Consider the following 15,938-nt stretch of genomic DNA (forward strand, 5'->3'; position numbering starts at 1 on the left):
TCAGCGATATATATTCACATAGTCTGCAAAATATTTCGCGAATACAACTGGTAGTAAGGAAGTAATAAATTATAACGTAAGGTCTCGTGGTACACTTATTCCATAAACAGCGGAAAAGTAGTAAGCGTTTATCTATTATCTTTATTGTAGGGGTTAAACTAAAAAACTAAACTCCTTCCGAACAGGCCATGAAGGCCCAACAATACCGACCGGCCGCCGTGTCATCCTCAGCCCGTAGGCGTCATTGGATGCGGATATGGAGGGGCATGTGGTGAGCAAAACGCTCTTCCTGCCGTATGCCAGTTTCCGAGACCGGAGCCGCTACCTCTCAATTAAGTAGCTCCTCAGTTTGCCTCACAAGGGCTAAGTGCACCCCGCTTGCCAACAGCGCTCGGCAGACAGGATGGTCGCCCATCCAAGTGCTAGTCCAGCCCGACAGCGGTGATCTGACGGGAACCCGTGTTACCACTGCTGCAAGACCGTTGAAATTTTGTAGGGGTTACCACGGATAAAATTTCCAAAGCTTTGAAATTATGTGTAAAGTCTGCTGCAAGTCGCTAAGTGCTCTCTCAGATACTGGGTGTATAAAGTCGGTAATTCACGCGTCACGGGCTGCAATTGCTTTTCACCATCCTCTCCCCCCTCCCTTCCTCCACCGCCTTCCCATGATAGATCGCTGGTTATTGCACCCACAGTGATTGTTGTCTGACAATGAGGTATACAGTGATCAACCAGTATATTATGACCACCTTCGTCACAGCCGGTGTGTCCAACTTTAGCACGGACAATAGCGGCAACATGTCGTTACCTGGAAGCAATGAGGCCTTGGTAGGTCAAAGGAGGAGTTGGCACCACATCTGCACACAAGTCACCTACTTGCCTTAAATTTCACAGAGGGGGCGATGAGCCCTGACGCCACGTTCAGTCGCGTCCCAGATATACTGGATCGTATTCACGTCTGGCAAGTTCGAGGGTCAGCGCTGCCTTCCTCGAACCACTTCGTCAGACTACTGGCCTTGTAACATGGTGCATTATTTTGCTGAAGAAAACCACTGCCGGAGGTAAACATGATCGTCATGGAGGGGTATACATGGTCTGCAACCAGTCTACGACTCTCCTCGGATGTCATGTTGTCTTGCACGACCTCCAGTGGAACCAGTGATGCCCACATGAATGTTCCCCAGAACATAACGGAGCCTCCACCAGCTTGCCTCCGTCCCGCAGTGCAGCTGTCAAGAAGCTGTCCGCCTGGAAGACGACGGATTCGCGCCCTCTCATTGGAATCATGAAGTAGGTAACGTGATTCATCAGACCATGCAACACTCTGCCTCAGCACTACCGTCCAGCGCCGATGGTCACGTGCTGATTTCGGTTGTAGTTGCCGATGTCGTGGTGTTAGCACTGGCCCATGCATCGGAGTACGGAGTCCCATCGTTAGGAGTGTTCGGTGCACAGTGTGTTAGACAAACTTTTACTCTGCCCAGCATCAATGTCTGATGTCAGTTCCGCCACATTTCGCCGCCTGTCCTGTTTTACTAGTCTACGACGTCCAAAATCTCTGATGAAGGGTGGCCGCCCAACGTCACGACATCGCGACGTTGTTTCACCTTGGTTTCGCCACGTTTTGAAGACACTCACCACAACACTCACCACAACACTCCTCGAACACCCGATAAGTCGTGCAGTCTCCAAACTGCTCGTGTCGAGCGTCCGGGTCATCACAATCTGCACTCAGACAGACTGAGGTAGATCGCGTGGCTTCCCAATTTTACTCACTGACAGCACGCTCACTGACACTGTATGCACCTTGATTGTGATCAGTAAGAGTCATTCATGGCCAGGTGACTCTGCTATCGCCTGAACTGGTTTGTATCGAAAGTGGTCAACATGTTGTGGCTGATCATTGTGTGTATACTAAGTTTGGCTGAAATCGGTTCAAATGGTTCAAATGGCTCTGAGTACTATGGGACTTAACTTCTGAGGTCATCAGTCCCCTAGAACTTAGAACTACTTGAACCTATCTAACCTAAGGACATCACACACATCCATGGCCGAGGCAGGATTCGAACCTGCGACCGTAGCGGTCTCGCGGTTCCAGGCTGTAGGGCCTAGAACCGCTTGGCCACTCCGGCCGGCTTGAAATCGGTCCAGTGGTTTAGGAAGAGATGTGGAACACGCATATATACACACATAAAAACATATGTATGAATACATCCGTTTTTATAATGTGTATGGATAACGTGTTCAAAGACTCACTTAATTGTTCGTTTGTGCCAACCTTATTTACCACTCGTTTACTATGTCGTCACTGGTTACAGGAAGTGTTTTCAGAATTTTAGAACACCGTTGAAGATGTATAATGAGAAATATAATAATGACGACAGTGCAAGGACCAATTTCTCTTCTTGTTTAGTTCTGTGTTGATTCCAGTTACATGACGTATCTTCTGTTATATAGCCAAGCAACCTGTTAAACAATGACTTCGACATTTGAAGACAGTTGAACACTTTAATGTCGTCCGCTGTTAGATCGTCAAACAGCGTAACATATTTCTATGGTCAGTCGAGTAATGTATATCGAATATTATCTTTGTCCTAACCTTTCGGCTTATCATTTTAACAGAAGAGTGAGCAGACGTAGTTCTATGTACGATGTCATTCTCACAACTGACTATTTCCGTAGAAGCCGGTTTAATGCCTCAGAATTTGAGCTGTCATTAAAAACTGGTGACAGACGTTGTCTGGTTCGTATAACTACTGGCAGCCAGTGGCATCATTAGTGGTGCTTCTAGAGGCACTTGGCTGACAGCGGCCTATGGACGCCAATACTAGGTATCTGGAGATGAAGCGCCGTCTTGGTGCTTCATTATTTCCTTCCAAAGAAACCAATGAGTCACCACTCGAGATACAACAAGGCTGACGGAGGTACTATTTTCAGTTTCAGTGTCGCTACTGTGTAAATTTCACCGTTCTATGCGGCGTTCGTTTCGCAGTCGGTTCCAGCAACTCTGGTAATACATTCTGTCCTCGTAATTAATGCAAATACGCCCGCTATAATTCTGGAAGTTAAATGATGACTCATTGTAATGAGAACGCTCCTCATTGTCTCCTGTATACAACAGTAACTGATGAGCACTGATTTGGCATCCACCGAAGTTATTGCAGCAGCAAACCATTCTGAGATACGAGATAGTTGTCGATATTATTACTGCCGCAAAACAGAATGCTATGAAACAAAAAAATAAGCCTGAAGATAATAATTGTTCTGAGAGTATTGTATGAAGAGTTGTATAGAGGCAACGAAACCTATGACCTGGAGCGAAGATACAAACAATTGTTAATCCATATAGAGGTAAAGCTGCCTAGCAAACCAGTGATTGAATCTCTTATGATAATTTATTGGAAAGCATTCCGTGTGATCATGAGCGCTTCATGTAGAAGCTAACCACAGAATTCGTTCCTGTAGCAATTCCATGCAAAGATAACCAAAACACAAGGCGAATAATACTAGCATTTGAACCCCAAATGTTTGACACTGTGACACAACCACAATATCAAAGCTCGAGTGGCAGTTACAAAGTGCTGTGCCACTTTGAAAGGAAGGGACAGTGGCCATGAAAGAAAGGCGTTCGATAAGTGACGCAACAAATTTTCTGTTTCGACCGATTTCGGTTGAAAAAGTGCGGAATTTGTTGTGGAATATCCTGGAATACTCCCGCCTCAGCCCCTTTAGTTTCACTAAGTTCAGATTGGTGGCGGCGCTATATGTGGTCTTCAAAATGGCGTCTGGAACGGTCTTCAAAATGGCGTCTGTAACGGAGGTGTGTTTTAACCAGAGAGGTCTTCTTCGTTTTGGCGGAAAACCAGAGTATCACATTCATAGGCGCCTGCTGAATGTCTACGGGCACTTGACAGTGAACAAAAGCACCTTGAGCCATTCTGTGAGGCGTCTGTCATCATCGCAACTAAGTCGCGCTAACCAGTACGGTTTCCTGTGGGCCGGCCAGCTGCACACAGCTGTGATTCCTTCTGTGTTGGAACATTCGGACACTGTCATTCGATGAGATCGACGGATCACGATCAAACACCTACCTATTCAACTGGACGTCTCTGTGGTAGTGCTGACACGTTTGTGCACCAATTCTGGTATGTAAAGGAGTGTGCCTGCTGGGTTGCTCGTCGCCGAACGGAAGACCGTAGAGAGGACGAAGGTCCACCTGTAAGGAACTGCTTGCGCGTTACATCGTCACAGACGAAGATAAATGGGTTCATCACATCGAACCAGAAACAAAACGGTAATCCATGGAATGGCGCCACAACACTGGTCGTCCGAAGAGAAAGTTCAAAATTACAGCCTCAGCCGGTAAAGCTGTATCGACGGTCTTCTGGGACTCTAAAGGAATTTTGTTTGATGTCATGGTGCAACGATCAACTTTGAAGTGTATTGCGCTACCTCGCAAATTGCAGAAATAACTTCAGCATTTACATCGCCATAAAAATGCAAACAAAGTACCCCTTCCCCAAGAAAATGTAAGCCTCACACAGGTCTGGCACTCGAGAGGACCTCACAAAGCTTCGCTGGACTCTTCTTCCACATCCACGCTACAGCTCAGACCTAACACTTCCGTTTCCCGTAAATCTGTTTGGTCCAATGGAGGATGCACTCCATGGGAAGCAGTACGTGGACGATTGGGAGGTTATTTATGCAGCAACACGTTGGCTCCGACTTAGACCAGTAGAGGGGTACCATCCAAGCCTGCAGGCCCTCCCAGTAGGGTTGCGTTTTATTGTAGATTATGTTAAAAACTAGAGTCTTGTAGCCAAAAATGTGGGGGATATTGTGGTGTATTGCAGTGCAGAATAAAACTAATCTGCTTTCAGAAAAAAAAGTGTTTGCATTACTTGTTAAGCGCGCCTCGTAGGTTTTCCTGTGATCATGTTTAGTATATACGAAGCAAAAATCAAAGCAATAGTAAAAATAATAATATCAACAAGAAACGTATCTCTCTTTGGAAAAGCATGTGTTTCTTATAGTAGCGCTTGGTTGAAATATTAAGGTATAGTTCTTTTCCATAGCTTTTCTTCTTTCAGTATGTTACAACGTCCATTTATTTCTATATTAGGCAAATTTTATTTCATTATTAAACTCTATGGCCGGATGCCCACCTGACGCACAGTTGTCGAGAGGGCCAAATTGAGCAAAATGCATGTGTGCCATCTATCTGCGAACCGAGTAGAGTTTGTTTTGTGTGTTCTCGTTTTTCATCTGTTTCGTGTATCATATTAACTAAGGTGGAATTAGGTGCCTACTTCAGCATTTGCAAAATAGCCTAATAACCGCCACAGGCAGGTTGGCCAGTGTACGAACACGTTTTCGTTAACGCGCTACGCTGATAGATCCTGGTAGAACCCAATTCATTGTCTCGTGAGCTAGCGCTCTGTGCCTTATTTTTTACGAGCGGGTTATTTATTCCATTTACTCGCTTTTGGGGCCTAGCTACACAGCCATCTAAATAGTGACATGTCAGTTTTGAGGATACGAACGTAACGGAAACACAACAGCCAGTCTCTGACTGCACAGCAACTAAAGCGGTGTACGAGCAGGTTGTTGTTGTTGTGGTCTTCAGTCCTGAGACTGGTTTGATGCAGCTCTCCATGCTACTCTATCCTGTGCAAGCTTCTTCATCTCCCAGTACCTACTGCAGTCTACATCCCTCTGAATCTGCGCAGTGTATTCATCTCTTGGTCTCCCTCTACAATTTTTACCCTCCACGCTGCACTCCAATACTAAATTGGTGATCCCTTGAAGCCTCAGAACTTGTCCTACCAACCGATCCCTTCTTCTAATCAAGTTGTGCCACAAAATCCTCTTCTCACCAATCCTATTCATTACCTCCTCATTAGTTATGTGATCTACCCATGTAATCTTCAGCATTCTTCTGTAGCACCACATTTCGAAAGCTTCTATTCTCTTCTTGTCCAAACTATTTATCGTCCATGTTTCACTTCCATACATGGCTACACTCCATACATATACTTTCAGAAATGACTTCTTGACACTTAAATCTATACTCGATGTTAACAAATTTCTCTTCTTCAGAAACGCTTTCCTTGCCATGGCCAGTCTACATTTTATATCCTCTCTACTTCGACCATCATCAGTTATTTTGCTTCCCAAACAGCAAAACTCCTTTACTACTTTAAGTGTCTCATTTCCTAATCTAACTCCCTCAGCATCACCCGATTTAATTCGACTACATTCCATTATCCTCGATTTGTTTTTGTTGATGTTCATCTTATATCCTCCTTTCAAGACACTGTCCATTCCGTTCTACTGCTCTTCCAAGGATTACAACGTCATCGGCGAACCTCAAAGTTTTTATTTCTTCTCCATGGATTTTAATACCTACTCCGAATTTTTATTTTGTTTCCTTTACTGCTTGCTCAATATACAGATTGAACAACTTCGGGGAGAGGCTACAACCCGGTCTCACTCCCTTCCCAACCACTGCTTCCCTTTCATGTCCCTCGACTCTTATAACTGCCATCTGGTTTCTGTACAAATTGTAAAGAGCCTTTCGCTCCTTGTATTTTACCCCTGCCACCTTCAGAATTTGAAAGAGAGTATTCCAGTCAACATTGTCAAAAGCTTTCTCTAAGTCTACAAATGCTAGAAAAGTAGGTTTGCCTTTTCTTAATCTACTTTCTAAAATAAGTCGTAGGGTCAGTAGTGCCTCACGTGTTCCCAAATTTCTACGGAATCCAAACTGATCTTCGCCGAGGTCGGGTTCTACCAGTTTTTCCATTCGCCTGTAAAGAATTCGCGTTAGTATTTTGCAGCCGTGTCTTATTAAACTGATAGTTCTTTAATTTTCACATCTGTCAACGCCTGCATTCTTTGGGATTGGAATAATTACATTCTTCTTGAAGTCTGAGGGTATTTCGCCTTTCTCATACATCTTGCTCACCAGATGGTAGATTTTTGACAGGACTGACTTTCCTAAGGCTGCCAGTAGTTCTAATGGAATGTTGTCTACTCCGGGGCCCTTGTTTCGACTTAGGTCTTTCAGTGCTCTGTCAAACTCTTCACACTGTATCATATCTCCCATTTCATCTTCATCTACATCCTCTTCTATTTCCTTAATATTGTCGTCAAGTACATCGCCCTTGTAATAGACCCTCTATATACTCCTTCCATCTTTCTGCTTTCCCTTCCTTGCTTAGAGCTGGGTTTCCATCTCAGCTCTTGACAGTCATGCAAGTGGTTCTCCTTTCTCGAAAGGTCTCTTAAATTTTCCTTTAGGCAGTATCTATCTTACCCCTAGAGAGATAAGCCTCTACAGCCTTACATTTGTCCTCTAGCCATTCCTGCTTAGCCATCTTGCACTTCCTGTCGATCTCATTTTTGAGACGTTTGTATTCCTTTTCACCTGCTTCATTTTTATATTTTCTCCTTTCATCAATTAAATTCAATATTTGTTCTGTTACCTAAGGGTTACTACTTGCCCTCGTCTTTTTACCTATTTGATCCTCTGCTGCCTCCACTACTTCATCCCTCATTCTTCTTCTACTGTATTTCTTCCCCCATTCCTGTCAATTGTTCCCTTATGCTCTCCCTGAAACTCTGTACAACCCCTGGCTCTTTCAGTTTATCCAGGTCCCATCTCGTTAAATTCCCACCTTTTTTTTTTTTCTTCAGTTTTAATCTACAGTTCATAACCAATAGATTGTGGTCATAGTCCACGTCTGCCCCTTGTAAATGTCTTACAATTTAAAACCTGGTTCCTAAAGCTCTGACTTACCATTATATAATCTATCTGAAACCTGTCAGTATCTCCAGGCTTCTTCCATGTATTCAACCTCCTTTTGTGATTCTTGAACCAATTGTTAGCTATGATTAAGCTGTTCTCTGTGCAAAATTCTACCAGGCGGCTTCCTCTTTCATTTCTTACCCCCAATCCATAGTCACCTACTAGTTTTCTTTCTCTCCCTTTTCCTACTATCGAATTCCAGTCACCCATGACTATTAAATTTTCGTCTCCGTTCACTATCTGATAATTTCTTTTATTTCATCATACATTTCTTCGATTTCTTCGTCATCTGCAGAGCTAGTTGGCATATAGACTTGTACTACTGTCGTAGGCGTGGGCTTCGTGTCTATCTTGGCCACAACAATGCGTTCGTTGTGCTGTTTGTAGTAGCTTACCCGCATTCCTATTGTTATGTTCATTATTAAACCTACTCCTGCATTACCCCTATTTGATTTTGTATTTATAACCCTGTATCCACCCTACCAAAAGTCTTGTTCCTCCTGCCACCAAACTTCACTATTTCCCACTATATCTAACTTTAACCTATCCAGTTCCTTTTTTAAATTTTCTAGCGTACCTGCCCGATTAAGGGATCTGACATCCCACGCTCCGACCCGTAGAACGCCAGTTTTCGTTCTCCTGATAACGACGTCCTCCTGAGTAGTCCCCGCCCGGAGATCCGAATGGGGGACCATTTAAAATAGCAAATCAGATGTAAAAGGAAATGTGTGTTGACTGAATACTAAATATTATGAATTTACACTACTGGCCATTAAAATTGCTACACCAAGAAGAAATGCAGGTAATAACGGGTATTCATTGGACAAATATATTATACTTGAACTGACATGTGATTACATTTTCACGCAATTTGAGTTCATAGATCCTGAGAAATCAGTACCCAGAAGAAGCACCTCTGGCAGTAATAACGGTCTTGATACGCCTGGGCATTGAGTCAAACAGAGCTTGGATGGCGTGTACAAGTACAGCTGCCCACGCAGCTTCAACACGATACCACAATTTATCAAGAGTAGTGACTGGCGTATTGTGACGAGCTAGTTGCTCGGCCTCCATTGACCAGACGTTTTCAGTTGGTGAGATATCTGGAGAATGTGCTGCCAGGGCAGCAGTCGAACATTTTCTGTATCCAGTAAGGCCCTTACAGTACCTGCAACACGCGATCGTGTATTATCCTGCTGAAATTCGCAGGGATCTAATGAAGGGTAGAGCTACGTGTCGTAACCCATCTGAAATGTAACGTCCACTGTTCAAAGTGCCGTCAGTGCGAACAAGGGGTGGCCGAGACGTGTAACCAATGGCACCCCATACCATCACGCCGGGTGATACGCCAGTATGGCGATGATGAATACACGCTTCCAATTTGAGTTTGCCACGATGCCGCCAAACACGGATGCGACCATCATGATGCTGTAAACAGAACCTGAATTCATCCGAAAAAATTACTTTTTGTCATTCGCGCACCCGGGTTCGTCGTTGAGTACACTATCACAGCAATTTTAATGGCCAGTAGCGTGTATTACCAAGATTATTTGTGTTTCAGATCATTTTGAGCACAAAATGAATTCTGTAAGTCTTGCCTGCGTGAAAGAGAAAACAAATCACGATGCTAAATACAATGAAAGGCGCCGAAAGTAATGTGTGGTGATACTATAAAATACATAGAACATTATTGCGTACGAACTCATTGTATCGATTTTCTAACAATGGTTACGTGTGATCCCAGAAAATAAGTGTGCGAAGAAATGAGTTATCAGGAATCAGTCACGTTTTTACATCCTTTTTATATTTTATTTTAATGTGGCGATTGTAAATCTCCCATGCTGTGAAAATAAAATGATTGAATTCGTCAGTGAGAGTAGATACGTGTCCTGGGAGATTAGTCATAGTGACAATTTTCTCAAATGTTTCATAAATGTCATTGTGATGAATCTCTGCTAAATCTGAAATTATCCTAGGAATGCCTTACAGGCTCCTCAGCCGGCAGGAAACTGGGAAGGAGTACGCAATGCCACTCAATACGGCAACGACTGCGTCCAACAGGACGGCAGCGGCTCCGAGGACTGCCTCTACCTGAACGTGTACGTGCCGGGCGTTCCACAGGAGGGCGCCAACCTACCTGTGATGTTCTACATTTACGGTGGCGCATTCAAAACTGGCAGTGGTTCTGACCAGGAATACGGCCCCGACTTCCTCGTTTCCTACAGTGTCATACTCGTCACGGTTAATTACCGGCTGGGGCAGCTTGGTAAGTATTGCTTTCCGATATTCTGGTCTAGAGGCAGTGAGTAGGTATTGGGTCCCAGGTTTGATACGAGCCACTGCTTAATTTTGGAATATGTGTATTGTTCGACGAATAGATCTGGAACAAGGAGCCATAACCACTCAGCGTATGGTTTTACCAAAGAGGACGAAGAAGCGGATAAAACTTAAACGTAAAACTGCCCTAAAGCCATAACCATCGGATTCATCAACAGTCTTATTTTTTGACATAGTCATTACCTTCTAATGAAGCTGTCGATTCAGAAAACTTGTAGATAATCAAGATCATCAGAAACCTGTCTAACCTTGACATGGGCACGTCATTGTGTACTGAGGTTTGCGTATTGATCGACTCATTATTTTTATGCACAGCAATGCGCAATACATTTAAAGGATCACTTTTTCGAAACGCCAACATTGTCCCCCATTGCGACGCAGAAGTTTGAAATTTGGCTCAAAGATGCCTGCCACCTTCCACTGTAATGGAGTAAAACTACGCCGTCCTGGGACGTCACCCTCGAACTCAAGGACGCTTCAAACAGCAAGGTGTCGCCACTTGCAAAGAACGGCCAAGGCTCAGAAGATCACGTCTTGTGTGGGTTGGGTTAATGGTGTCACACGGGTACCAATTTCAGTGGTCTCACGATGGATCCAGATTTCGCTACAATTCTGCCCAGCCTCATCGTGGACGTGTCACACGTTGAGAAGGTCTTCACAGGCCCTCTTACCCGCATTTCATCCCTTCTACTGAAGCCTTCTAAACGCACCTGTGGTTGGTAATAAGTGAGTGCTATGTTTGCATTTTGTGCACGATTCCACTCAGCGCGCATAACGTAGTTTGAACACGACCTATAAGGAAACTTGCTACTACTTCAGAAGAATAGCTGCCGTCCATGTTCCTAAAATATCCCAATGAGGTAGGAAGGGAGCCTCTATCTTAGAGTAGACAAAAACTATTCACTGTAATTGTATTTATTGGAATCATGCACATGTTAGGTCATTACAATTCTCAACAGCAATCTCAGACATCACCTGTCGACACATGGGTATCCTGGTCTTAAATTTTTGAAATAACATAAAATATAAAATGTGAATAATATAAATATAAATAATAATATAATATAAAATTAAGGATAGTCAATTATTTTAACTGAGAGAACGACTCTCTGGTTGAAGACTATCATAATGTCTTACTGAACAATGTTACTGGCTTTGACAAATTTTATTCCTTTCCCACAAATGCTAATCAAACGTAGCCATCGAGCGCACGAAGGAAATAGGCTACGCTAATTTCGGGAAATTCTGCAAGGAGGACAGGTTTTCCTACTTCGAGCTTCGTATCTCAGGAGTAAAAACTGGCTTGTGACACGACATTTACATTTACTAACGTGCCACGTTCTTTACGTTGTGCTGCACAGCGTCGTCGGCTTGGCTGAGGCCATGTGTCGTCGGATCTGTAAATCTATAAGAATCCTATACTGAGCTTGTCTGATTCTGTATCATCAAACTTGCCTCACCTTTTCATGGAGCGACAAACGTTAACTTCATCCCAGTCTTCTTTTAAGGGCTAAGTACACGCGCAAGGCTGGCGCTATTCGCTATTCTCGCAAGAGTATATTGGCTCTTATCGTTCTCTTCTCTGGAGATTTACTAAAAGAATTCAGCCAGATCCTGACTGAATTTTCGAGCCGGGAGAACGAAGTGTTCACACCAGTGTATCTCCTTTCCCTGTCGTCATGTCAGAGAGCGAAGCGTCTCCTCAACCTAGTTTCCCTTCTCTACTGTGGATGGAGCAGCCAATGGCAGTCGCTCTTTCATTTCTAGTAGCCACGGCAGCTCATTCAGCAAATGGCTTAATAACTAAAGTGTCGTATAATAGGCTGGCTTTCAAGTGAACAGCCAGGTCAGTTACTCCCGTATGAACACTCCATCATCCACAAGTGGTAATTTGCGTCCTCACGTGCCGCACACGCTATATTCTGTTCTTCCCCCAGTTCTCTGCCTTGCCCGTCACCAGCGCTTGACCTTGTCTAGGCTGCGGCTGTGCAGACCATTGTACCAAAGCGTGGCTACCTAAAAGCTGGCTTCCCCTCCAGTGATGCTTCCATCCTGTTTCTACTTAAACGTACAAATTTATGTAATGAAGTTTTCTCGTCACTCTCGACGCCATGTGTACTAAATCTCAAACGCGACGAATATACAAACAAAAACCTGTCTCATGTTGCAAAACTAGTGTCTGGCAACACTAGAAACGACTCTTAAAACTGAGGCACTCTACATTTAAGGTGTCCAAAATCGCGGCGCCTTACATCCTTTACAACAAAAGTCAGAACCGCAACACCCAACGTTGAAATCACGCGATTTTCTTATGGGTAGCCAAGGAAAGAATTTCTGAGACACCCGATCAGAATCGACACGAAAGTGCCCTAGCAGGTGGCCTGAAGGGCGTCAATGAATGAACAAGTTCCCTTAGGGCGTTGATTCCAACACATCTCGCGATATAACGACAGATCGGAATGCTATGGGCAACAGGGCGACGTTCTTGACAACCTTTGAAGCGGCTGACAGCCACAGACATTTTAATACTTCCACAGGAACATTGTGAGGATGCATCCCTATTGGACTATGGAGAGCAGTGCACCAGCAATTGTTGCTCTGGTGTTTGTGCTGGAACCACTGGGGGCAGTTCAAACCCATTCGATGGAATTTGAACGTGACCCAAAACACAAATGGGTGCTTACGCTTTCCTGTTTCACGCCCTCCTGTGTCGTGATTACAGGTGAGGGGGGAGGGGGGGGGGAGAGGTGTCATTAGCACATGCGTGAATAAAACGGGGAATGTCCTTCTAAAACCTTCTCGTTCCGCAACATCCTCGGTGGCACCCGTCAACATTTATTGAGAATTTTAAAACTAAACTTGTACAGAGAAAACCTGTGAAGTAGTCTTACGCACCTGCAGGGAGGCAACGCCTAGACACCCTCCAATTCTAGATGCGTGACTGCAGGTGCTTCTCTAAAGTCACATTTTTAAAATTTTCAATAAAGCTTGGCGGGTGTCATCAAGAAAGCTTTAAAGGGACACTCCCGTTTTTTTCATGCATGTGCCAATGTCTCGCCGATATACCCTCACCCTGTGGTCACACCATAGGAGGCCGAGAAACAGGACAGCCGAAAATGCATAAACATCTTTTACTGGTTCGTTCAAATGTCGTCGAACGGATTTGAACGGTCTCTAATGGTTCCATCCAGTACACCACAGCAAAAACTGCAGTCGTACTTCATTCCAAAGGGGTACGATGACACTCAACGAGAATCCTCAGTTGAGGTTAAATGTCTGCGACCACGACCATCTCTCCGATGGAGCGTAAAATGTGATTCATCTGAATAGGCTTTCACTTTCAACTCAATGAACGTCTAGTTGCGGTATTGGTATGCAAATTCCAGGCAATGAACAGCAGTCAACAGGGGTTCATGAAATAAGTGCCTCGTGCGAACGCCCATTCGCAGTAACATTCGCTTAACCAGCTTTGGGGAGTCATTGTTGGTAGACACTTGGTTTATTTGGGCAGTCAGATGCCAAAAAGTTCCATGTCTATTTGCCTGTACACATTTCCGCAGTCGTCGTTCACGTATATCTATGGACTGTGGTGTGCCACAGTTGCCTCGGCGTTGGTTTCGGGTAGCGCCATTTTGTCTCGCACGGTATATTTTAATCACGGGAGCATGCTAACAGTTTACACACTTACCCATTTCGGAAATGCTTCACCCTTGGCGCGTAGGTTAACGATACCCTCCTCCCCCCCCCCCCCTGCACTCTGCCCCCCCACCCCGCAGTGCTTGGATGCCACCTGTAGTCTCTGAATTGTTATTGCACGTTGACGTTGCCCATAGGCAGTGTTCATTTTAACGTAACTGGATCATGCACATTTTAAAATATCGTGTCTTATCATGGTATGCGTCTCATTAATTTTGTTTTGTAATTTTTGTGTGGTTAATTAAGATATTTTCATCGTACACCTGCAGATGCTTTTCAAACACATCATGAAAACTGAAACAACATGAAAACTGAACAAATGTGGTTGCGATCAGTATAGTTCCATATCTTCTTAAGTGCCTTGTGCCATTGTAGCTTGCCTTGGTTGTTAGTTACATTCTTATGTCCGGGTTGCCGTGTTTAATTCCAGGTTTTCTGAGCACGGGAGACGCTGTCGCCCCTGGTAACGCGGGCCTCAAGGACCAGAGGCTGGCACTGACCTGGGTACAGAGGAACATCGAGCGCTTTGGCGGCGACCCGCAGCAAGTCACAATATTCGGACATAGCGCCGGTGCACTGTCTACCTGCTATCACTTTATCTCGCCACAGTCCTCAGGTGAGCAAAACTTCTGATAGAGTTCTTCCACTTGCATTAAAGTTGGCCTTACAGATTCCCTGGCAGAATTTCTGTTGTTTATCATGAACTATTTTATAACGTACTTCTAAATGCCGATTACAAAGCTTTGTACACAAGAGCACTACTACAAATGATTCATTCGTTTCAAAGTATTACTAAGTATTACATGTACAAATACGATTGATGCAGGAATAGAAGCGTAAACTCGCCATCTGTCCATTTTGAACTCTAAAAACGTTCTATAAGCGCCCCTCTAATAACATGACACACGTCCAATCGCTAGTCAAATTCGTTCCTTACCTTACGTAGCAACATCCTGTCAATGGTCACCACAGCGGCGTTGGCACGTTCTCTGAGCTGTTCCACTGCTCTTGTAAGTGGGGGTACACAGAAACGGTCCGTAATGTAACGCCAAAGGCAAAATTCGAAAGGTGTCAGTTCAGGAAACCTACAGGGCCAAGAGAACGGAGCCACATTATGTCCACCACTACCACCGACTCAGTGATCCCCCAGTCATAATCTTTCGGTTTTAATTCCTACGCGAACTGCAGTGGTACAGTTTAAAACATAGCCGCCGTCGCAAAATCTTCCACACAGTTTGGTTCGGTAATCACAGTTCGTAGATTGCGCGGACGGTTGATATTTCTTTGGACTATGTTCGAAACTTCCCCTCGCCCACCCCATAATTCGATCAGGCACATTTGGTCGATCGGTACTTCTCTGTTCAGAGCAACAACCATTGGCCATAAACTGTCGAGAACAGCGCACAGTTCTCTGTTTACATGGCGGCTCTTTGCCATAACTCCTTCTGAATGCACGCTACTGTTGTAACACATAAATGTCTCACATATTCCAACACAGAAAAATTATTTTCTGCCTTTGTCGCTTTACTTCTAGGCACTACTCTCGTAACACTATCCGGAGGGCACAATGGAAAAAACGTGTTAATGCGGTTCTCTTCATGGATCAATCGTATTTAACATGTAAAATTGTAACATATAGATCTCTGAAAACGGATGAATCATTTACCCTCTAGTATACCCTACTACACATTGAATACCGAATTATGGCGTTGCCGTGTGCGTAAAGCGATTTTTGGAGACAAAATAAGCGAAGTGTGCGTGCAGACGTCAGTTTAAATCGATTTATTTAGTACAGGGTTCTCATTACTTTTTTATGTATATTTGGTGCAAAGTATTCGAGCTAGCATAGCGAAATATCCGGATGAGATTATTCGATATCGGATAAGTGACAGAAAATGACTACAGTCTATGAGCTATGGATTGGGAATTGAGTGTCTCCTGTAGGATCATCTCATGATCTGGGAGTAGTAGAAGAGGATGGAAAAAGCCTGTGGCAGTATAGGAAAGACACACACCACATGACAACCCTGTGGTAGAATACTTGCTTTAAGTAACCAAAGAGGTCCAACCAGCACAGTACATGCTTTAGTAAGAG

The 15,938-nt window shown here is 44.2% G+C and overlaps 1 protein-coding gene across 3 annotated transcripts in view; it reads left to right on the forward strand.

Moving 5' to 3' along the window:
* The window catches only part of LOC126475037 (acetylcholinesterase-like), a 136,494-nt gene that overhangs the window by 68,840 nt on the left and 51,716 nt on the right, over positions 1 to 15,938 (forward strand). For all 3 annotated transcript variants that reach the window (XR_007586645.1, XM_050102583.1, XM_050102582.1), the window contains exons 4-5: positions 9,800 to 10,076; positions 14,274 to 14,459. Coding sequence is in view for 2 of the 3 variants with exons in the window: in XM_050102583.1 (XP_049958540.1) it covers positions 9,800 to 10,076; positions 14,274 to 14,459 (463 nt within the window). In the remaining variant the exon portion in view is untranslated. The remainder of the gene's footprint in view (positions 1 to 9,799; positions 10,077 to 14,273; positions 14,460 to 15,938) is intronic.

Source organism: Schistocerca serialis, chromosome 4 (assembly GCF_023864345.2).
Source record: "Schistocerca serialis cubense isolate TAMUIC-IGC-003099 chromosome 4, iqSchSeri2.2, whole genome shotgun sequence".
NCBI lineage: Eukaryota > Metazoa > Arthropoda > Insecta > Orthoptera > Acrididae > Schistocerca > Schistocerca serialis.